The 25,097-nt window shown below is 44.9% G+C and overlaps 2 protein-coding genes across 7 annotated transcripts; one reads left to right on the top strand and one right to left on the bottom strand.

The window, feature by feature from the left end:
* The first annotated feature begins 307 nt into the window (after positions 1 to 307).
* LOC122612226 (inorganic pyrophosphatase) lies at positions 308 to 3,316 on the top strand. The gene is made up of 6 exons (XM_043785687.1): positions 308 to 530; positions 965 to 1,083; positions 1,155 to 1,550; positions 1,606 to 1,757; positions 1,815 to 1,924; positions 2,237 to 3,316. Exons 1-6 carry the CDS (start codon positions 323 to 325, stop codon positions 2,266 to 2,268), a joined length of 1,017 nt encoding a protein of 338 aa, XP_043641622.1. The 5' UTR covers positions 308 to 322; the 3' UTR covers positions 2,269 to 3,316.
* On the bottom strand, positions 2,422 to 24,546 carry LOC122612227 (ion transport peptide). 6 transcript variants are annotated; one of them, XR_006325600.1, is made up of 5 exons: positions 17,806 to 18,172; positions 16,215 to 16,447; positions 5,807 to 6,024; positions 3,668 to 5,109; positions 2,422 to 3,315 (listed from the first exon to the last, which is right to left on the bottom strand). XR_006325600.1 is itself a non-coding variant. In XM_043785690.1 (3 exons), exons 1-3 carry the CDS (start codon positions 10,075 to 10,077, stop codon positions 3,207 to 3,209), a joined length of 402 nt encoding a protein of 133 aa, XP_043641625.1. In that variant the 5' UTR covers positions 10,078 to 10,460; the 3' UTR covers positions 2,422 to 3,206. The 6 variants fall into 6 exon arrangements, 2 of the variants coding, with proteins under 2 accessions (XP_043641625.1, XP_043641624.1); XR_006325601.1 differs by lacking the exons at positions 16,215 to 16,447; positions 17,806 to 18,172 and adding an exon at positions 24,470 to 24,546; XR_006325602.1 differs by lacking the exons at positions 16,215 to 16,447; positions 17,806 to 18,172 and adding an exon at positions 20,869 to 21,581.
* Between the last annotated feature and the right edge of the window lie 551 nt (positions 24,547 to 25,097).

Raw genomic sequence — 25,097 nt, 5'->3', positions numbered from 1 at the left:
AAGATACTTATACTTATAACTTTAATTGAGTTTTAACGGTTTGTCAATGACCCAATAATCTAAATGATGATAGTGCTCATCTTTTTATTTGAAGATAGAAATATATTTTTATACAAAATATATTATTAGTTAAAATATAAAATAAAATCTTTAAACTCCAAATTAGAAATATTTAATTCTAATAATAGTTCTAATTGGTTAGAGATAATACAATTTTCTTTTGGAAGTTTTGTAGTGGAGCTATTAATTTTCTGACAGCACTGTCAACTGCAACACCGGGTGCTATCGGCCTATCGATAGACTTAACTCAGGGCTGAAGAAAATGTTGGCAAAAATTACAAGGAGTTCATTTTACGCTTCACGTGCGGTAGCTCGCTTGTCCGGTTCGATTCCAACGTCATCAGCGGCCGTTGCCAGCAATTGCAGATATATTCAGATAGAGCGAAAGCGCACGAAACCACACGAGATGGCTCTTTACGAAACCGTTGAGAAGGGCGCCAAGAATTCGCCGAGCTACAGCCTGTATTTCAGTGAGTAGAGCAGCGCATTGGGGGCCGAATGTGACCCGGCTTAACCCTTTGCTTCCGCATTAGCAAGTTACCCAAACTGGGTGCAGTTACTGCACCTAGCATTAGTTGATCGCTACCGGGCTGATTATGCAACAAGTCAAACCGGACTCTGCTTATTTAACTCGTCGCATTATCAGCACTATCAGCCGATCCGATTTGTCTAGCGTCGGAAATGGCGGAAACACCAAGAGTTTCGGCCCCTTTGGCCTTATCTCTTAGCTTTATTAGTTCATATTAAATAGAAGATATCGGACCTGGTGTCCAAACTTCGGTTTATTGACACGCGAATTAGTGACCTTTGTCTAGCCGACAGGTCTCCAGTCACTATCAATCAAATCGCGTGTCCAGGTGTCGCCCATATATCAGACTTAATAATTTCTGGCCATTCTCCACAGAAAACAAGTGCGGCAATGTCATCTCGCCGATGCACGACATTCCACTGTACGCCAACGAGCAGAATACCATCTACAACATGGTGGTGGAGGTGCCACGTTGGACCAACGCCAAAATGGAGGTCGGTCTGCCTTTCACTACGATCCATTGAGACACCCTGAGTAATCCAATAATTGCATGTCTGACCCTTAGATTAGCTTGAAGACCCCTATGAATCCCATCAAGCAGGACATCAAGAAGGGTAAGCTGCGGTTCGTGGCCAACTGCTTTCCGCACAAGGGCTACATCTGGAACTACGGAGCTCTGCCCCAGACCTGGGAGAACCCCGACCACATCGAGCCCTCCACCGGCTGCAAGGGCGACAACGATCCCATCGATGTCATCGAGATTGGCTACCGTGTGGCCAAGCGCGGCGACGTGCTGAAGGTCAAGGTGCTGGGCACCATTGCCTTGATTGACGAGGGCGAAACCGACTGGAAGATCATTGCCATTGATGTGAACGATCCGCTGGCTTCCAAGGTCAATGACATCTCCGATGTGGACCAGTACTTCCCGGGTCTGCTTCGTGCCACCGTTGAGTGGTTCAAGGTGGGTGGAATTCGCTTTTCAGACGATGCCCTCTCTTACCCTTTGCATTTCACAGATCTACAAGATCCCCGATGGCAAGCCTGAGAATCAGTTTGCTTTCAACGGCGATGCCAAGAATGCGGACTTTGCCAACACCATCATTGCCGAGACCCACAAGTTCTGGCAGAACTTGGTGCACCAGAGCCCAGCAACCGGGTCCATCTCCACGTAGGTTAAATGCGATTCTATACCTTTATAAAAAGCCTAACTACATCCGTTTTGCAGCACCAACATTACCAACCGCAACTCGGAGCACGTCATTGCCAAGGAGGAGGCCGAGAAGATACTGTCCGAGGCCCCCGAAGGCGGTCAGGTCGAGGAGGTGTCCGACACAGGTAAGGTTTACTATGTTAGATCGAGCTTATAGCTGCTTCACCCGATCCCAAGCAAAAACACGCTACTCCAACACCCGCTTTAACCAGTAACTTGCAAACAAATTGGCACAGAAACCCAACCTGCACGCTTACTAATAGCTACTTTAATTGTCCAGTTACCAAGCTAAATTAAGATTACCCCATGCTGTAAATACTGCTGAAACCCAATTCATTTAATTGGCTGGCATGCGTTCGTTAATCGTTGTACATATACTTTATACTGAATTTGATATTGAAATAAACCTTTATATATCACGTCCTTTGTAATTGCAGTCGACACTTGGCATTTCATTCATCTCAAGTGAGATGTTCTCCTGGGCTGATTCCATCACAAGATCCACGATCTTTTTGTAGTCTAATCGAATCGAATCGAAAATGCTTGCACTTGTGAATTATTAATATTGAAATATATAGTACGTTGAATAAAGTTTTGCACCGCAATCAAATTCGCTGCCGACTCCTCTTGAAATATACAATCTTTATTTATATTTTACGACTAGATCCAAACAAGTTTAAATTAATTAATATTTATGTAATTGTAGGGCATTTGCAATAGTACATAGAATCGAATCGAATTATGCCGTGTGGGGTTGCTCAGATGTGTTTTCCGTTCTATTGCAGGAGTGCGTGTGTGGGAACGTAGAATTTATTGCCGTAACAAATTAACTTAAGCTTACGAAATAAAAGAAATGTACAAATTAGTTAGGCGTTATAAATATGTATAGAAATCTTTAAAAGAAGACAAAAGTAGTTATATACATCAGACATTTTGATTCTTGTTCGTTCGTTCGTTTGTTTGTTTGTTTGTTTGTTCTCATTTTAGTTTCTCGGCATAATTTTTCGCTTTTCTTCTGCGCGAAGAACTAAAAGAAATAAGCATAATTCACGTAATTCACTACAACTAAAAGCTCCACGAGACTGTTTAGTGACAGATGATGGAAATAATATATAGACCAATTTTAACTTTCCGATATATGTGCGGATAAGTAGCGTGTAATAGTTTAGTAATTGTTTTCATAATTTTTTTTCAACATTTTTGATCTGCTTTCTCTTGTAGCTAGATGTTAGCTTAGTTGTTTCTTTAAGTGGTACACATTCCTCGGGTCGATCGTTTCCTGGTTGCCATAGTTTCGTGCCGTGTTCTGCCACAGTTATCAATAATAATAGTTTTAGTTAATAGTTTATAGAATTAAGTAGCTGCTCGTGCCAGTGACGGTGCCAGAAAATCCCAGAGAATCGCTCTTTACTTGCGACCCAGGGTATCGCGCCATTCGTTATACTTGTCCATCTCCTCGTGCAGCTGAAGAGCCTCTATGCAGGCGTTGAAGAAGGGCGATCCGAAGCATTCTTGCCTGTTTCAAACACAAGAGAACGCAAGGATTAGAAAACCTGATATTTTTCAGTTTGATATATAGCTTGCTCAAGAAAAAGGAGCCAAAATCTCAAAATCCATATCTTTTCAAGCCCTACTGCAAAAAGGGCTTAAGTATGGTTAAATATTACACAAAAATTATTGTTCAACCGATTTGCTCAAAAATACGAGCACACCAGTTACAAAATAACTAAGTAATTTTAAAAAAAAGTTTCCAAAAATAAACCATAAATGGTCAAAATCTTGGGTATCACCTGTACTAGGTAAGAGGCCAATAATGCACAAGGTCAAAAATCAAAATCAGTTAAAAACAAAACGAAATTATAACGTACCAAAACAAAAACGGTAAGCAGGCGTTTTTAGTCGCGCCAGAAACGCGCGCAAATCGCCAGCTGCAGTCTGTCTGTCTCTGTCGCCTCCTCTATGGCGGGCTCTTTCTCTGGCGATGTCTCTGGCATTCTCCGCCGCATATTTAGCGATATAGCGATCACTTTCTCGTGTCTCTGGGTCTCTGGTCGCTCTGCGTCGTGCATTCGCATTCTAAATTCTCATTTATCACAATTTTGATGCTCTCAAATAGCCAGCGAATGATTATCCTTTATTAATTTACAGGGGGTTTATTGGTATTATTTATTGCCGCATTTGTAATGCAGTCGTAGTTCGCGTGTTTTTACCAGGTTTTTGTTTGTGTCTTGCACAAATTGCGATCTTGCTTTTCTCTCTAATAGTTAGCATGTGTGTAGGGTACTCGTATTCGGATACATACGTAGGGCTTTAGCTTTAGATAGGTATGCATATACTTTATAGGCAAATATCTCCTTTTTGCGCCAACAGATTTACACTAATTCAGGGTTTCATCTTTACAAAATAGCACAAAATTGTAAGTGTAATACATTTGCAAAATACTTTCGGTCTCGATTGCGTATGTGTATGTGTGTGTGGGGGTGGGGGTGTGTTTACGTGTGTGTGTTCGTAATGGGTTTATCATTGTAGTTTTGCCCTTGCGGAAAATCGTGTAAAATGTAAACTCTAAATGCTGATTTTACAGTAGAATACAGATACAAAAATAAAAGTTATCATTTTACATTACATAGATTAAAAACAATGGATTTCGTTTTGTTTATTTTATATACAAACCGCATAACGCAATAATAATAAAACAAGCTAAGAATACTTAAAAATAAATACTTCGGCTTCTATGTATATTTGGGGAGTGCGAGATCTGCGATCCTCCTCCTCATCATCATCATTATTATCATCATCATCGCCCATCTCTCACTCCCCGATTATGTTACTTACAACAAACGCATAACGTTCTCAATAAATTAATAAAAATAATTCGTTTTTAAAAAAACACATATAGTAAAAACTGTAAGGCATACAGTAATAAATAAGTACGAATTAAATTTGGGCGTTTTAATATTTTAGATTTCTGTGTTCTGGCTCTGCATTTGTGGTCGTAGTGGGACTGGATCTGGATCTGCATCTGGATCTGGACTCGGATGCCCGTTCCAACCCACGATACTCGCAGCGATTCTCAACTGTGTGTGGTGTGTGCTGTATGGTGTGTGGTGTGTGGTGTGTGCTGTGTGGTGGGTGGTGGGGGTGTGGGTGTGTGGGCGGGACTTAGAGTTATGTTTGCGGCCCCATGTTGAAGGATATGGGCGAGCCGTTCACTACTCTCAGAAAGTGCTGTAGGTTGGATATTTCCTCTTCGGGTATTAACAGCACTTTCAGGCACTCGCCAAACCATTTTGAATCAAAGCAGTCTTTCCTAAAATTGAAAACGAAAATCAAAATGAAACACAACGGTAAAGGTAACGTAACTGAAAGTAGTAAGAAATCAGGAAAACGAAGGCGTTGCGGAAACGAAAGGGGAAACGGAAGTGGAAGTAGTAACGAAAGTGGTCGAAGTAAGGAGTCTAGTGGTAGACGGGCTTGTGAAACGGATAGGGCGATCCGTTGATCACTTTCAGATAGTGCTGCAGCTGCGATATCTCTTCATCGTCGATCAGCAGCACCTTCAGGCAATCCCCGAAGGTCTCGTGGACGAAACAATTGGCCCTGCATCGAATAGACAAGAAACACAGATGTAGGACTCGCACAGAGGGAAGTCAAACCAAAAAGTGATAATCTTAATACTATTTAAATGAACATATAGTAGTGCTATAATAGATCAAAGTGAGATATAGACCAAATGGAAGAATTCGAATAGGCAGTGTTTTCTGTGCGAGAAAGTCGAGGAGAAAGCAGCGGGGAAAGTTCAGAAACAACCGAAGGTCCCGCGAGCATTTTCCGGTACCCGGCATTTGTGTCAGGGTCTGCCGGCACTTAAGATCATAATTAGTGTTTCTTGGATGACCTTGCTCTGCCTTGGACGCTGTAAGGAACACCGATGCTGCTTTGGGGTTGTGTTAGATGTATATGTGGCTGCTGCTGTGGCTGTGGGACCCTAACTGTGGGAAACTTACTTGCATAATCGGTGTATACTCGTCTCGCGGAACAACTGGTAGCAGTCCTCGCAGATGCGGTCCAGTCGGAAGAACATGGTCTTGTTGAAGATGCCCTTGCACTCCAGGTCGAAGAAGTTGCTGCGCTTCGACAGGTTGTGGTTGTGTGGCAAGGCGGCGAAGATTGGTATCAGGACGAGAAACAGCACCACCGAGATCTTAATGTTGCGGGAACACATCTGCAAAAGTGTGGGAAACCGGAAACGTGCGTAAGAATAGATGCCTATTTATAGGTGCGATCAGATCAATTAACTGCCTGCCAAGACCTGGGCCACCAGGGGCACCAGGGCCACCTAAGCCATTCCGGCCAAGCAGATGTGGGCCAAGCCAACGCGATGTCGGCCCGGCTCCTCGGTCTGCGTTGGGAACTCGCCGCCGCCAAAGGACAGGGGCAAGGGCAGCTCACCCAGGTGGCATCGAGCTGCTGCCCCAATCGTGGAGACGGGGACGGGGACGGAATGGCTATAAATAGAACTCGTCCGACAGCCGTCTGCCGACTGGCTAAAAATAGGGCCCCCATCCCCACGCCATTCTCCACCCAAAGGTGCAATTGCAATAGTGGCAACAGTTGCAGTCGGTGCCGCAGACGATCTTATCGCAGGAGCGCTCTATAAATAGCAGCGGCGATTTCAATGTTTATTGCATTATTTGCCATCTGTCGGCGGCGGACTTAATTTATGATGTAAGTCCGCCGCTTTGGCGGCTCAAAGGAGAGCCAATTTGCGGACGGACGGGCCCCCAAAAGCCGCAAGTCCGCCGCAAACCAGCCGCAAATCAGCCGCGCATTTGTTTACTTTGCATATTTTATCAATTTGCGCGCCCGCCGGGAATTACAGCGATGACATATATATGCAGTCGCATTTGTGGCATTCGTGGCATTCCGAACTATTGAATAATTTGATTAACAGCGCTTTTCGCAAACTTTTCCATTGCGCGCCGTGCCAATGGCTTGTTTGCACACGCCATGTGTGAAATTCCTTCGACCCCGGCTGAAAAATTGAAATGCTGAATGAAAACCAGGCAGACACGACGACGTCGGCTATTTCGAGAGCAAAGTATCAGCAACATGAAAGCGAATTTGTGCCGATAATGGTTTGAACATATATACTATAAATACTTATATTGTTTTAGCGAGCGCTTTTCGGCTGTCGAATCTGAGGATCTGCGCGCTCCAAGATCTTTGGCAAATTGATTTTTTATTGCCTTGCTGATGTCTTCAATTAAGTTGAGCACATTTTTGCGCAGATTTATGGCCCCGAAATGGGAAAACACCGAAATCGAAATCGGAATGGGAATGGGGCATTGGGGACTGCCAATGGGAATTGAAATTCTTAGAAAGTTCATCAAACGGCCACCGATGGCCTAGCCAAGATTTATATGCCTATTTGTATAAATACTATATATTTTCGCAATAAGTGAGACTTCTCGCTTAAAAGTATGCTCCACCAGGGTCTTAATATGATATAATTTGAATTTTTGGGGAAGTATAATATGATGTCAAGCTTTGTTTTATCAAATGGATTTTTATTGTGTCATACTGATGCCGTATTCCAAGTCTTGCCTTGTGTCGTCATACTTAATTACTTTTCTCTACTGCTCTGATGACTGAGCTCATATGCGACAAACAAATATTTCTAGATAGGCACATATTCTTGATGTGAATATAAATAATTCATTCTAATCCAGCTGTCGTCATAGCTTAAAATAGTACTTAGTGTACTAAAGCTCATAATGGACCATAACTTTTGTCTAATGTCGTAAGCATATATAAATCAAGAGTAGTAATTCTATCTGTCGTCATAGCTAATTCCTGACAAATTCCCGCAAACTATATAACTTAATGAATAATGTTATGACTGGAACTTGAACTTCGAAATAAGAATCAGCTCCAGACCTGTGAACCCTACTATCCAGCGGATCGATTTTCTTCGCAAAGGGTGCATTCAAAGTGATCAAATGCAGTCCTAAATGGCATATAGCACACAAAATATAGCATATCAGAGATCCCGACGACGTCCCAGTGCAAAGTGCAACAGCTTGCGTACGGGCGACTTAGCTCGGCTCGATTTCCCCGATGGATTTGGATTCGGATTTGGCAGTTGGCTGTTGGTTGTGAGCTGTGGGCTGAGGGCTGAGCATCTGGTGATAATTGGCTTCGAGTTGCACGATTTATGGCATCATCGTCGCTGCAGGCGGCTATTTTTAACGCTCTTTGCCGGCGTGAGTGCCATAATTGATATGCGAACCGCGTCGAAGATAATGTAACATGGTCCGCGGAAAGGGGCTGCGGTATCGAGCAAGGCGAGGGAAAGTTGGAGGAGCGGTTGAATGATGATCCGGCGGATGAGCCGATCGAATGCCGTCATCATCGCAAGAAGGAGCCAATGAACGGCGTCATCTTTATCGATCTCCAATCTTCGGTCTCCGATCTGCAGTGCTGCCCATGATCATGTACCCATGCCATCCTATATAGCATCTTCGATCCATGTCGGAGGCATGTGCTGGCAATTTGTTTGCATTTCACTTTGATTAGCTGCCAATTGATTTTATTTGTCGGCCGGCGCTTTGCATCAATTTCAATTTCAATTCGAGTCGCAAGCGCGTCGCACATACACATACAAGGCATCCCATTATTCGACTTCCAGCCACTATCTATGTGTCCGTGTGCTCCATATGCCGCGGCTATATGTTATATATATGCTGAATGCTATATATACCACTGATTCATTGGAGCGAGGCGCACGCACGCCCCTCGATTCCCAATTGGCATCTCGCTAATGCCGTTGTTGATAGCCGCCTGATTGTACCCCATTCAACTGAGATTTGATTGCTGTTTTCGCCGATGTTTTACTTGTCGCTGCTGCCAGGCGACATTGAATGAAGTCATGAGCCAAAAATAATTATGCCAATTATGACGGATAGACAGATAGACGGATAGACGCACAGACGGCCAGACGGACGGTGCCTTCTTTTTGCGCAATAGTTTATAATTATTATTGTGGCCGCTGCGGAATTTCGATGGGGCGGCATATGGTCGATATTTTATCGCGACTTCTTGGCTTCTTGTGGTAAGTACGGTAAGTACAACTAAGACGTACTGAGCCGCATTTCAAGGTCGACCCCTTTGGGCGGATCTTCTTTACGGTCTCGCAACGAGCTATTAATAGGCCAGGCGCTCTTATCAGTTCCCCGTAAAATCGTCTCGGTATGTGGGAATGTTATCGTTGATATCTCCGTGCATTATGTGGATTATAAAACGGCTGCATAGCTGTGCATTCTCTGCCAGATATAACCGACTCCGATCTGTGGCAGCACCATGACTGCCACTGGTGCTACTAGTGCCACTGGTGCCACAAGTGCCTCCACTGTGTGTCTTAACGCTTGGCTACGCAAGCATGGCGAAGCGGAGAGCCAAAACATGAAACACAGGCCCCTCGCTGTTTTTTACGGCGCAACTAAAAAGTGCTTGGACACGCAAAAACAACACCACTGGCGGCAGAACAACACCGAGCAGCATGTTTCAACGTATAAACACTGATGGCGAGACTGCTTGGTACCAGCCTATACTATACTATATACTATACTATGCTATATCGCAGCACACATGTACGCATCTCGAACTGGCACATCGCCACATCGCCACACCGAGTGGCTGCCACTTGGGTGCTGCGCCTGCGCGGATCTCTAAGCGCTGCTGCTAATTTGATGGACATGCAGGAGGAGTCCCGAGCTCAATTTGCATGATGTGTGTCTTCGATTAATATTCATGTATTCATGAAATCTCCGGGGAACAGACAGATAGTAAGCGAAACAGGAAAGGCCCAGTTGAAAGCCCAGTCTTGGTGGCCGGTTGAAGCCAGTGTGCACTGGAGAAAACGCCTCCTAAATCTTCCGCAGACACAACTCGCATGTCATCCAAATAAACCTTCACTTGCATCACATGACGGGGATTTCGTTTTGCTTAGATATAAAAACACTCAACTCTTGCCTCTGCGTGAGTATGCACTTTTCGGAAATGTGATTATTAGTTTAGTGATGTTGTTAAACTATCTAATGTTAAGGAAATAAGCTAATAAGCATATTATCAGAAGGTAAACCCTGTGTTGCATCAAGACGCAACCCCTCTCCTGCAAACTATTTACTAACTAGGCACTCACAGCGAATGCTGCCACAGCAGCGATTCTATGGCTTCCGTCCGAGGGGCGACCGCCGAGGGAGGAGGTGGAGGGCATGGCTCAGAGATCGGAGCCAAGTGATCTGAATATGTGTGCGGATATCCAATTGATATTATTGAGATTAATGGCGAATAGCGAATGGCGATGGCGAATGGGGAATGGGGAATGGCCGCTCCGTTTCGCAACAGATCGGAGATCAGATCTCGGCGTCTGCCAAAAGGCAATTGGCCGCGCACTTGGCCCGCTTGCCGCGCGTTTTGCTTAAGACTGGGGCAAACAATCGCGGTGTTTGGACAGCGATGACACAAGCGAGTCGAGTCGGCAAACAGCACGAGGTGCTGTTGGTGCCCCAACCGAGGAGCCAAATAAAGGGTGAAAAACGAAACGGGAGCGACGCGCGAGCAATCAACTTTTGTTGGCAGCTCGAAAACAAAACTGAAGACGGCGATCGGCGGTTGAGGCTGTTGGGGCTGTGGGGCTGACTACAGCTACCGCTTGGCTTATCAGGCGGCCCACACAGATACTCACGCACACAGCCAGGCGCAGCCGACGACAGCGAGTCTGGCGAAAAGGTATCTGGCTAGCGCTCGAGTATCTGAGAGATCGCTGCCACCGCTGAGAGAGCGAGTGGAACACCCAGGCGTATACGTGATGTGCATGCTTATCACTCGGCCCGGCCAAGCAGCAAAAGCCGTTAAGAAAAAATCGATGGAGAGCGGCACTTGTCCTGGCACGCTGATGGAATATCTAATCGCCATTACTAAACTAGTTTGGCCCCGCCTTTGCCAGCTTGCCCCTTCCCCTTTCCCCGTCCCCCTGAATTAATAAATAAATCAGCCATAAAAACGAGTGGCTGCAACTAAATTTTCCACCTTGCAGTGGAATTTTCTCAGCCGATTCTAGCTGGCTAAAAAGAGTTCAGCCACAAGTGACTAAGCGGCCGAGTTAATTGTCATAAGTGAAGTAATTTCCGCAAGTTCTTTGAATAAATTGCCCACAAGTCGTTTTTGTTTTTATGTCGCCTAATAATCTCGGCAATAAAGGCGTTTTAGCCGTCTTGGGGAATTCGTTGCATACATTTGGGAGTTTCCAGGGAGCTGTAATTGTTATTGCCTAATTAGCCAGTTTACCCAACTAGTATTGGCACATAAATTATAACTACTGGTACATTATGAATTGCAATTTCTGTAAAATCACAAACTTACACCTGTTTATATTACGAATGACAGCCGCAGCTGCACTTTTGTTCACAAGGGAGATGTGTATCAACCAGCTATTAGGCTATATTAAGTGAATTTTTTTAAGCAGTGTTTTAAATAAAGAATAATCATTCTGTATAAAAATAAATGGAATAACTCACAGCAATTTATAAATACCAAATGTACCTAGAGGAGACCTATGACTAAGGAGGCGTTAGTTATTTCTATTTAAAATGATGAATCTATATTAATTTTCACTCATAGATTTATTAATAATTGTTTCTATATTAATCATATATATGACTATTTCTTGATCATAATTTATTTGAATCGAATGATTTTCTATGAAAGAGACTTGAATTCCTAGTACTTGAACTGTACTCATGCACTACTTAATAAGTGTTTATAATCTGATGCCAGATTATGGGAATTCTACAAATGCTCATACTTTCTGAAATACCCTTAGCTAACAAATGGAATTTCAAATTCCGCATCACTCATACGCGGCGTTGCACTGCTCCACCAATTAATCTGCCAGCTCTGTAGCTCTGAAGCTCTGAAACCATTTCCATTCTGCCGATCCAACGTAATAGCAACAGCAAAAGCAATAGCAACAGCAATACCCACCACATGCGATCGATAAGTGCATCGTGTGCATTGTATCTCATTGTGAGTGTATCGCATATTGTGTGTTGTATGTGGTGCTGACGTTGTCGCGCGGTTTTGCCAGCCAGTTGGGCGACCATTTGGCACAAACAGACTCACAAACTCACAAACTACCACAGATACAGATACTCAGACACTCAGAAACTCAGATACGCGCGGCGCAGCACTCACACACAACAATTGGCTTTTTATTAGTTTAATTGAAAGCAAAACAATTTAGCATGGCGAACTGGTTTCAGCTCGTTTTCCAAATGCATGCCAAATTACCATGCTCGACTCAGTGCGGCTTTCGTACTCGTATGTGTATATGTGCTGCTGTTGTTTTGCAGCCAGCCAAAGATTTGAGCCAAAGTTTGAGTCGGAATTCGAGTCTGGTATCTTGTTGCTTGTATATTGTATCTTGTATATTGTATCTTGTATGTGGAATCCGAATGTGAGGCAGATGTTGGGGCAGCGGCGCACAGAAGCGTGTCACACGTTTCGCTCTCGCAAGTGTTTACTTACATATACGCTTTGAATTCGTGTATAAATAAACAAGTCCATTGAGGAAATTATTTGCAAAATATTCGGAGAGTGAGAGCAAAAAGAAACCGATCGCCTTTTCGCTGATTGTGCCAATTTTTGGTGGTTTTTTGGTTTTTTTTGCTGCTGTTGCGCTGCCAAGCGCTTTGTTTTAAATAAAATCGAAATGAGAAAATCGAGAGGCTTATAAATCACATAATTAAGTTTTGCCCCTCCAAATCGGACTCGATCTGAGTGTTATGGCTGCGTGAATCGGATTAATGAGGCGTAACCCAGCGGGTGTTGAGCTCTCGATAGGGCCATTACGCCCCGCAGCTGGACGCAGCTCCTCATCCAAGTCCCAGGGATCCTGAGCCCTGAGAGGAGGGAGTCGCCCGGGGGGATCGCATCTCCGATGATGGCGAGGTGTGGTTTATTTCGGTCGCGAATTTCGCGGAATCCTCGCTCATGAATGACACTTAAGCTGATTAAAAGTAAACGCCTCATGAAGTCACGATCGAGGGGCTTCAGTGCGAGATAGAATATAGAAGTGAAAGTGTTTGCAAGTCTGGATGATGATAGATAAATTCAAAATCTGCTTAGAATCTTAAAAAACAATCAGTAGTAGTTTACCGCCTTGCGAAATGTTACATTACATTACATTTATTTAATATTTTTTAATTACAATCTTATTGTTTGAAACCTCATATAGTAGCCATATATGGGTTTATATTTTTAGAGCCCTCCCTCCTAATTTTACAATCCCCCGTGAAGTGCACATTTCGAGGATATCAACATTTGGATATTTCCGAAACGTGGCAGCAATTATTGGAACACGTAACACACCCAAAGTATTCGAAATATTCCAAAGTGACGACCTATATTTGAGATTTTGTTTAAAGAATTTGGCAAATACGAGTGTGCACATTGCCATGCCGCGAATGTCAAACTGCGGCAGCAGAAACGGAAATGAGTCATTGGCAAAGTGCGAGGCTATCGCGATCAAAGAACCAATTACAATGAACGGCCATTGAACGATGGATCGGGTGTGAATAAAGCTTGGAGTGTGGAGAAGCAGCAGATAGCAGCGGCAGCGCAAGCTGGCCATAACCAATAAGTGCACAGATACATTTACAGATGCAGATACAGATACATTTACAGATATAGCCAATACAATCGCTCGTGCATTCCAAGAATGCGAGAAATGCCCCAAACGGAGTGGTGCACAGCAAGAAAAGAAGTGCATCAGCGTTCATATAGTGACTAAAAGGGTAACAACACTAAACATTATTATAGATATCGCAATATTAACCCTATAAAGCCCACCGATTTAAGATAACCGTGTTGATATAGCATCTGCTTGAACAACAGACTATTTTATTTCTGCCTGTGTGCAAATCGCGTGATTTGTGTTTTGGAAGGTTTTTCACATTCCACTTGGGTGCTGGTGCCGTGCGGCTTGGTTTTTCCATTGGCCAATTCTCGTGGTCTAATAAGGTCACCTACAACTCCGAGCAACTGCAGCCACTGCAGCAACAGCAGCAACTGCAGCAACTATTGCAACGATTGCAACTGCAATTGTCGTACGGCCAAGGACGGAAGAAATGTGCGCGAGGAGATCGGATCGAGCCAGTTGACGTCAATTAAATTGGCTAAATGGCTGAAACAAGTTTGCGGCCCAGGTCCCCCCGGGTAGTCGATTACATGACACAAAATCAATCATTAACATTTGTACGAGACTCGTACCCGAGGCATTCGCATTTGGTAACCCGTCGTGGGTCTCCAGCTCCAACTCCAACTTTTCAGCTTCGACGGGCCCCCGTTTTCATTGTTTTTATTATTTCGCAGCCTTTGAAGCTTTTGTAGCTTTTGTTGTTATTGTAATTGTCAATTGTTGATCGCCAAGTTTAAATGGCGTTTTGTCAATTTGTTGTTAGTTTCATGGCTTATTACAGCACTTCTTTCGCTGCCTGCCATATGCCTGCTGGCATAGGAATCCATTAATAATTTAACGATCGCATATTAATAACAATCTAATTGATTCGCTCGGCGTAAACTGATAATTATTGAATGTTTATATGTAGAGTCATGTGCATTTTACGACCATTTGGGAGTTAGCGGGGCACGGCCATAAAAGGCAAAGTTAGTTTTATTTGCAGACAGCCATAAAACCTTGCGGTTGCATCAGCCAATTTCAATGTGAATTGCTGGCCATGATTAAGAGTGATTCCCGGCCACCGTTTATAGGGGCTTTCGTACTCCGAATTCTTTGGAATCCGTCGAGTCATGAAGTTCACAAAACAAATAAATACTCACGATACTGGAAATACTTGAGATAAGACAATGCGAGATAGATGCGTAGGTGCTGTGGATATCTGATATCTCTTCGCCTCGCAAGTGCTGACTAAATGTGTTTATTCCTTTTCCCTGATTCCCTGGATATTCTGTACTGAATTAGTTAAGGACATGACACGATGTGGCCATACTCCCCCACCAAAGCCCAGATAAATAAGCAATCAAACTAACAGCAGCAGCAGCAGCAGCAGCAGCAGGGTTTTGGGGCATTGAACTGCGGAAAATAAGCCAAACGACAAGTCGGGAAACAGTTGGCAGATGTTACGGCGCACAAACGTACAATTATACGAGTACACACACACACTCGCATTCACATGCATGCTGGAGGCATATGCATATTGTGTTCTGTATGATATATGGCCAATGACTGGCACTGGGGCGCAGGCGAGCGGTCTCTTGAGTTGCCAACATCAAAGTCGCGTATCTGCGAAATACATTTGTATCTGGATCTGGATCTGGATCTGGACCCTGCTCGTGGCGGCCGCATCTTCTGCCACACATTAACCCCGAGGAGACCCACACTCGGCTAGTTGAGTGCGCCACAATTGCTTTTCAATTAGCCAGAGTTGCGGAGGAGGATCCCCGATTGGAATATGGCGAATGGTGAGTGGTGTACGTATTCACCATATACGGGATGCGACTGAGGTGGCGCGTGGCAGTGATTTATTGCAGAATTCAATTAGACCCACTTCAGTCTCTGGCAATCCGCAAAGGCGAAGGTCAATCCATTGACCGATGACCAATGGCCAATGAGTAGTGGAGGAGATAAATGCCTCTTCAAATGGAGCTACATTTCAAAGAGTGAGGGATTAAAGTAAGTGAACTTTATCATCAGTGTAAAATCTGTCTAGTTTCCTATACTAATCATCAAGGTGTTTAAGTCATGAGACGGAAGCAGATCCGAATGAAATATCATTTTGAAATGTGCCAATTTCCGGACCTCGGATTATGATTAGATTTGTAGCAGGAAACAAAGCTGGCTGAAAATCCAGGTAGTCTTTTATGATCCCCTAAGATCGGACTGCGGATTCTCTGACTTGTCAATTGACCTGAACGTCTCCATTCAGTTTCCCCTTTAACTGGCAACTGCAGAGCTGCTGCTCCTTCTTTTGGCGTTCGATTGCGCACTCCATTTCAACACCGATCGTCATCGCCTGGATGTGGGGAAAGCAACTCCGTCATGCTGCTCATCCTCCGCCGCTGGCTGGCTGATGATCTTGGTCTTTTCAAGTTCATTAACATGACACGGTCCCACCAGCACCAGCACTTCCCCCCGGAATTCTGTTCCTTTCCGTTGCTGAACTTGAAAAGTGCACTTCCCCCACCCCCAGCCCACAGCCACGCCCCCTGGGTAGAAGGCCCTTTGTTGGGACAACGTGTTGTTTGCATCAAGTACTATATACAATATGCATGTACGAGTATACGAGTGGTGATGTCAATTCTTGTGGCGCGACCGACCAGATTGATACTCACATTTAGTGACAGCTTCTTCATAGCTGGAGCCTTTCTGCTGGGTGTTGCTCTGCTTTGGCCGCGGAGAAAGAAGTCGGTTGTTTGGGTTTCTAATTATTGTGTTTCTAATAATTTCGAATGTTTGCTTAAGTACTTTGGTTTGCTCTTAAGTACTTGGGTTAACACAGCTTGGGTTCCTAGTTTGTAAGTTGCTTGGCCGCAGAGGTTGCGATTGATTGGGTATCTGATTGGATCTAGAATATCGAAAGGAATACGTTTATACGTTTATATCTGCTTTTCCACGAACTCTCGTCGCTGGTGTCGTCGCTCGGACTGACGGCGTCTGATGCGATTTGAATCACCACTTCTTATGCAATTTGGATAACCGATCGGCTTAAGCAACAGATTGACAGCAATCAACGATCAAAGTCGAAGTCGAAGTCGCAGTCGCAGTCTCGCGGACTGACATCTAAATTTGTTGTTCGCGTTCCTTACGAGTCCATATGCATATGCAAACTGGCATGATCGCTGATTGTCATTTATTGTTATTAATGCTGCTGCTGTCGCTGATTAAAATCGTTTATATGCATTGGAGATGAACGGGTTGCCGCTGCAGCAGCAACAGCAGCAACAGCAGCAGCAGCAGCAAAAGCAGCAGGGCAGTTGCAGTTGCTACTGCTACTGCTGATCTGCTGATGTTGATTTATTTAGCCGGTTCGCTGGCTGGGCTGCATTTAAAATGTCGGAAGTGTTTGCACGCAAAAAATAAATACAGCAGATACAAAAACACATCGCACGCTGGAAATGCAGTGGAAAATGTGTGAGTTGCTCGGTCCTCAGCATAAAATGTGCTGTATTTCCTGTTGCACACGCACTATTCACTATTCAAGTGAAGGGGCAGCGATAGACGCCGGCGATTAAACGCGAGATTTCGGAGAAATATGCTCAGGGTTTTGGTATTTTGGCTTTGGCTTCGAATGCCGAATGCCGAATGCCAGTCCCTAGGGACTTATGACATCATCGACGGATCAATATCGGCTGGGAATCAACGAAAGTTGTTCTGGTGGCTTGACAACATGGGAAGCATGAATACAAAAAACACAGAACGAGGGGAGCGACAAGGAGAAGCGCTGACCAAAAGAGACTCCGATTGAGATTGAGATCGGAATCGAGATTGAGATCGAGCTGGAGGTGGAGGTGGTTATGGCGATGGAGATGGAGATGGCTGCTGCAAGGTGGCAACATCGTGCGAAAAGGGCCACGAGATGTTGGCCACAACCAGCAGGTAGTTAGTTGATGCAGAACGCCTTAGCCTGCTGGCAATTCGGTCAACTGGCCAAGCGGACGGACAGAGATTACAGATAAGCAATTGGTATTTGGCAAGGGCTAGTAGCACATTGGGCAAAAGCAAAAGCAGAGCCATCTCATAATTGTTACTTAATGTCCACCAGTACTTTTCCATATGGGATCGGATACTGATTCGGATTCGGATTTGTGCCATTTGTGATTTTTATTTTGTTTTCGCTTTAATGTTAATTGCTGCCAATCTTGAAAGCTGCTCCACGTTCGAGCCGTATTTTTTGTTTATAATTAAACGTTTAACGTTTATTACATTTTCGTAATTCTGTTTGTTGTTTTTCGGCGGGGAACTTTGCGCTGCGTTCGATTTTCAGTGCTGGGCACCGACCGGCACGGATTGGTTGTGTTGCAGAGGTCACAGTTTACAGGTTACAGGTTACAGGTCACAGGTTGCAGGTCGCGTTTGTGCGGCCTTTTCCACGCGGAAAACCTTGCTCTTTCACTGGGTAAGGCTGTATGAGCACTTGTCGGCTTCGGTTTTCGAGCACACACTTTTCGCCTTTCGGATTCGATGTAAATCAACAGAAAACTGAACGCGAAACCGGAGTATCTGAATCTCAACTTGCTGCAGTGCGATGCGATGCGATGCTTGCTATGCGATGCTTACTTGTTGCTTCGCGTTTAAGGACTAATATTCAACTCGGCGGTAACATTGTATTTTAAGTGATTGCTGGCAGCGCTCTCTCGCCGCATTTGTATCTGTATCTGTGTCTGTGTGCTGCGTCTGCATCTGTGAATGTATCTGTGAAATTAGCGATCCGAGCGAATCGGGTTAAAATTCTCTGAGCGAAACGGTTGTACCCGCTCTCCCCACAGATCTATCAAAACTGTGGTTAGTTTTTAAAAGTATGGTTTTCATAAAACGAATTATAACAGCAGCTCGTAAAACGACACCATGTGCAATAATTCGTGATATTAAATTAAGAGGGACAATCGAAAAGTTATTTCTTATTTGTATTACTTCCCCACCTTACCCGGTTTCCTGCCTCTCTTTCGCAACCACCTGTTGCCAGCGGAATAGAATAACAGTTCTTGGTCTGTGGGGCATTCCCTTCGCATATGTATACATATACATACATATGTATGTATATGTCATACCTAATTGCTAATCAATGTAATTACATATCTGTAGCGGTAATTGCAGAGCAATTTCCATTGTTTTCCACGAGAATGTGAAATCGTCGTCCAAAATCCCAGCAGAACGATGACGAGGCGTATTTAACGTTTAACCGGAACTGTTACTATGCGAAAATCGCTTGAAATAGGTCCTGTGACTTTTAATTACTTGTTTCCAAGGGCACTGGGTTAGTGGAAACCACTTGCGTGATTTCACGAGATGGATCAGGGGTTTGGATTGTATAATTGCATGATATCCAGCAAAAAATGTAATTTCTTTAAGATTTGTTAAATATGTTCGGATAAAAGTGACCTTGAAATCAATATCATATATAAGAATATATATAAATAGGACAGTACTTAATCATATAAATATACAAAAAATATTTATTTAAATTATCAGACAGATAAATAATATTTGCCCTGAATTAAAGGAGGTGTCAAATCTATAGATGCACCGATTCAATCCGAATAACTTAACAAATATTTAGTTATTAAAAAGTGGGCGTCGAGTGTTATTAAAAGCAAATAGAGCGTACCAATAATGTAGATATATGTGTGTACCTGATCCCCACTCAAAATATCTCACTTTCGGACCCGGGAGAACAGAATCTCCCATGAGGGGTGTTAATCAAATTGATGATAATAAGACACCTTGCGGAATTGCGTAGATGGGCGCAGTGTCAACTGTCTGCCAACTGCGACTGCACTTGCTGTTGATAAACCTAATTAGGCGTAATTCATCATGCGAGCGTTCCCCTTCCCGCCGGACTTTCCCAGTCCCACATTTGTTGTTATTTAACAGAAGCGAATACAATTAATGTCCAATTTTGGTCATTGCCGTACCTGGTGGGGTATCGTCGCCCAATTAGCATAATTCCAATCGATACGATTTACGAGGTATATGAGGTGCTGGGGTCAGAGGATCCCGGGGTACTTTACACGTATTTGTTATGGGTGACTCAGTTCCAGTGCCAGCAAACTGGAAGTGAAGCAGGTGGAAAAAACCGATCGATGGACGTAATAATGTTCAATGGGTTATGGTTCCGAGGCAGTTTATGGTCTTATATAACAGAAGTGGATGTTCTCGTTTATATTATGATGGTGATCCCGATAAGGCAAGGCCGTAATATAGCCGTCTAACGGGTTTTGGACTAGTGCCTTAGTGGAGCCAAGCAAGAGCACTGGACCTATAGATTACTTATCCAGAGGGGGTCTTCTAGTGCTCCGAATAGTATGCAATAGAATTGAATCAAACTCTGTTGAAAGAATGTAGAACAGTCATACTGCGCATCACTAGCCCAATCACAAAAGCACTCTAAGTATACAATTTTCAACATCCAAGACAAGTTTGATGATCAGACTATAGGGTTTCCCACACGCAAGAGCTGATCAACTGAGATGTGAATTATGCACTGTGGCCGTGGCACAGCAACCAGCAACACTTGCCACGCACACACACAAGCGAACATAATGGAGCACCCATTACAGAGTTAAATACCGGAACCGGAAGCTGCCCAAGAGAATCTTGACTGATATACGTATGTACATGCCCACTCGAATTCAACTACTTGAATTCAACTAAACACAGCCGAAATTAAGATAAGTTACTATGTGCACGTACATAAATATATCTCCCCCAATTCGCCACTCACTCGAACTACTGACCTTGTAACCATTTCTTCTTACACGAATTAATACCCCCGCTTAGTCGGAGAAATAATGATGCAGGGCCAGGGACAGGGCCGTCGACTATTTGCGGCCTTTCGGATTGGCGGCCACTCGGATCCACTGTACTTGACCGCCCCAGTGTTATTAACCTCCAAGTGGGCCAGACCCGATCCCGATCCCGATTCCGATCCGCACAAAAGCTGAACTTGTAAAAAGGGTGTGACACCGCTAAATGCGAATGCAAACAAGCAACAAACGGATATACTCGCAAATGTCGATCACAATATACTCGAGAAAAATCCCCGTGAAATCTGACAGATACTTGTATTTCGATTCCATTGCGAATCTGCGACTGAGTCTATTTGAAGCTTTCGGTCCTTCATCTATCTTGTTTCCTATGCACAAGAAAACATGTCACTTGTGTGGCATATTTTAGATATTTCCCACTTTCGTTGAACCGTACCCCCTTTTCTCCCAGTGCTGGAATGCGAGGTGGTATTTCGCAGCGAAGAATTGTACTTGAGCTTACCTTAGGCGCTTGTTTCGGGGTTGGTGCGGGGTTTTCTGTGGACTGGGCCACCCAAATCTTCGGATGCTTATCGCTGCTTGTGGTGGGTTCTGTGGTGCGGGATCTCCGGGGGTTTAGGGGGGCATGGGTGGTGTTGTTGTGGGGCAGAAACGAGTTTGTTTACCTCCTTTTTATTTGGGGAACGAACTTTTTGGGCCCGCGGCGTGTCTTATTCTCTGGCACTCGAGTTTATCGCCATTTTGTGTGGATTTTGGTCAGGTCTTTGTGTTTGTTGTGTTTGTTGGGTGTCCGCTGATAACGCGTCACAGGGGGCGTCATAAGGGGGCGTGACCAGAGCGAACTTTTCGACTTTTGCTGCTTCCACTTCATTCGCTTCGGCCTCCGCAGCCCCCGCACATTTTCCTACGGTTCACACGCGACACTCTCCGCGCTCTTTCCGCTCTCCGGTCTCCACTCTCCACTCTCACTTCCTTTCACCCACTGGTTCGTGTTCGTGCGTGGTGAAAGAGCAAAGCACAACTGGCGATAATCGCAGCAATGAATGGGAATGAATGTGAATTGTCGCTTGCTTGTTTGTTTGTTTGTTATTTCTGCTGCCGATGCTGCTGTTGTTGCTGTTGTTGTCGTTGTTGTTGTTGTTGGCGGTAACTGATCTACACGCACTGGAAAGAGAGCAGCCCCACTTCCACTTCCACTCCCACACTCGCGCTCTCTCCCTCGCTCTCTTTTAGTGACATTCAGTGCCAGGAGAATCACTCACACACACGCACACGCACAGGGGGCATCTTTGTAAATATATTTCCACATAATTGACACTCCACATGGACGATACAACTACAACTGCACTGCGAACTTGCAACGCCAGCGCGATTCCCACGTTCGCACCGATTATTCACACACTTTGGCGACACTAAGTGCTCTTGCGTATTTATCCAGTTCACAAAGGTATATGTTTTAGCTCAAAATATTTGCACATCGGTGGCGTAGCTATAGTCTCAGCTATATACACACGTACATATATACATAAAGATATATGAAGCTATCAAGCAAGGCAACGGACGCGATCGCGATCGCGACACAAGGATTTTCCGGCGAGACCAAAGGAAAGGAGGAAAAACCCAAACCGCATGAGAAGCGAAAGCAGACTAACTGCAGGCATTAAATGTCAAAGTGCTGGGGACCGTTCTGCCTTGCACACCATCTCTCGCACACACACGCAAACAAAAATCACGCGAGGGTTGAGCGAAGAGTTTCGCCTAAAGCTACACATTGCCCATTAATTAGAAGCTCTTATGAATATATGGCAGGGTATATAGTGCAGAGCATATAGTGGAGCATACCTTTTTGCCAACTGTATGACGAACTCAAGTAGCGCCCCTCGCTGGATATGTGGAACGATTGTTGCTCGAAAGAGCACGCATGTGCCAGTGGTTTGATTCGCTTTCGAGTGTTTGTGTGTCTGTGAGACAATGCGGCCCCAAATCTTGCCCACCCACCCCACTGTGCCACCCGCTCGATCGCGCACCTCCTCCCACGCCCCACGAGCGAGGAGACAAGCGCCTCTAAGGGGTCTTTAGACGAACAAAGGAAGTGGCTCGAGGGTGATAAGTCCACATGCACATCCATATGCATGTCCACACTCTCAGCGAGTCATGGTCGCTGTTTATCGGGCTATCGGGTAATTGGCCCCCGTTCGACTGCGTTTATCCGGCGATCGACGCCCCTGCCCACCGACTTTAGCTCACCGTGTCACACGCGCACACATGCGCACGTTCGCTAATTGAAAATGAAGCATGTAACTGTAAGTCGGGCTCTCGCGAAGAAAACAAAAACGGGAGCATAGGCTGCTCCCGCTCTGTCTTCCAGTGGGAGAGCGGGAGTGGCTCCTCCCACCCGCACGCACACCAGTGTTGCTTGGAAGTGCTGAAGAATCCGCGGGAAGTTGAAGCTGGAGTTTAGTGCGACTGGCGTGGAACTTGGGGAACGACGGGTGTGTAAAGTTTGTGTCGCACTTTATTACCCATTTCCGTTCTGTCCCACTGTTCCTCCGTCCAACTTTCTGTCACTATCTCTCTCTCGTCCGTCCGTCCGTGTGTTCCAGCAGCCAAAATAAGCTATTAAGTAGTAAGTATAACTATCAAATTGAAAACTACAACCTCTTTAACCCTTATTACTGCAAAACAGATACATTATCTATAATATAGTACCATTTCCCTACTATAACTGAAGTCATTTATACAAGATTGCTTTCTCTGAAGGTGGCCTGCACGCCTAGTTGCGAATGAAAAGCACTGTGGACAATGTAGACTTGTTCACGTTAGATTTACGAGCATTCTGCGCTCACGACTGCCCCCCGGCTCATATATCATGCACTTCTGCTATGAATTGCATTTTCAGGTTGTGTTTGCAATAAAAATATTACGTATACGTCAGCAAGGTGTCAACAAACTTGTAATGTGGCACAGTGTGATTCAATAGCCGGCCCCCAGGTGCGAACGGAATAGGGTACGTGTGCCCGCCGCCACTGGAGTTGCAAATGTGTGGTAGTTATAGGTGGTTTATAGGTGGACAAGCTACGCTTATGATGGTTATATAATGCTGGCGCACTACAGTAAGATATAGAAACAAGAACCGCTGCACTCGGTTCCGAGTCGACTCGACTTGACTTGACTTTGACCGGTCGGTCAATTTAGCTGCAGTTTAGCAGGCGAGCGAGCTAATTGCCGCTTTCAGATCTAAATGAGCGGCGCACACGCAAATGATAAAAATGGAAACACGGGTCGGCAGTTGAGCACACATTGTAAGGAAATGCCAGGCACAAGCTGGGATCGAGACTCGGATCTCAGATGTCGCATCTCGGATCTCGGATTTGGGGCCTCGGGCTCCAAGATGCTCCCAGATGCCCCAAGATGCTCCGCGACTCAGGCACTTTCTCAGAGCCTCGCAAAGGTCAGAGCGAAGCGAAAACGATCTGCAGATGTATCTCAGTTCGTGACTCTGACTCGTGATGGGCACTTAGGAAATCCAGATATAACCGATGCCATTTAGAGAGACGCGCCGCAACATAAATAGCAATTCCAAACAATTTTCAATTGCCAAACGCCCGAGTCGGCGGCTTTTCCCCCCCGCACCCGTTGTCGCCAAACGAGTTTCCACTGTAATTGAAACTAGATCTATTTTTAGACCCAGTCCGGACAGACGCCAGTTCAGAAAGTATTGCAAAGCCCCGACACTCACACTTAGCCCCAATCGACCGCAAGCGATCAATCGATCGATCCGTGGATGGGTTTATGTGGCCATAAAGTCCCACGCGAAATAATAGTGCCATATTGGTTGGGACATGGTTCTGAACGGTGCTAGTCTGATCTCAAAGATTTATCTCTTCTGCGGCGGAACTGCAGTTATATTCCAGTACAGCAAGTATTATTTAAAGAGGAAAATAGTAAGAACTTTGATTGCCTTTGAAAAACCGCAGAGAACATTTAAAAACCACATCCATAGCTATCACTTTCACATGAACTTTTGAGTCACTGTACTCAAGTCTTTCCCTTGAATTGAGATACCACTTCCTGACAGCGAAAACCATGTTCCTTGCACTCACCATTCTGAAGTCCTGTCTCTGGCTTGACGGATTGAACTTGAGCGGAGTGAACTTGGCGAGACTAGCACAAAACTCAGGCGATGCCAAAATGTTTGCGAAACTTCTGGCCAAGTCGCTTTTATACGCCGCTCGCATCCAGCGGATGCAAGGGCTTGGGGTGGTGGTGCCGATGGTTTTGCATAATGCGCGGTTAGTATTGGCTGATTACAAAGAGCCCCGAGACACAAACGCAAGACAACCCAAACTCGAACACAACTCAAACTGAACTCAAGCCAAGAAAACCGTATAAATTATACGATTGTGCCGCCTCGGAATGTCTGTTCTGGTCATATGATTATGATTACGTTGATTAAAACGCGCTCTTATCGCCACTTGGTCCGCTGCTGAGTGCTAATGTGCCGTCCCACGCCGAGCATCCCACCATCCCAGCCGCCCAGCATCGCGCATCCGCCCCGTGCGCCCCTCCAATTGCAATTGCTCATACGCCGCGTTGGCGACAGGACAACTGGAGAAGCAGTCCCGCCTTTCAATTTGCTCACAAAGGGACATCGTTAGGCGAGCGAGTGATGGATTCATTATGCACATCGATATGCGCTCATTGCGGGTCACATTTACTGGGGGCGGGGAA

Source organism: Drosophila teissieri, chromosome 2R (assembly GCF_016746235.2).
Source record: "Drosophila teissieri strain GT53w chromosome 2R, Prin_Dtei_1.1, whole genome shotgun sequence".
In the NCBI taxonomy this organism is placed as follows: domain Eukaryota; kingdom Metazoa; phylum Arthropoda; class Insecta; order Diptera; family Drosophilidae; genus Drosophila; species Drosophila teissieri.
Note: the sequence above shows the minus strand (reverse complement) of the source record. Positions and strands in the feature narration are given on the sequence as shown.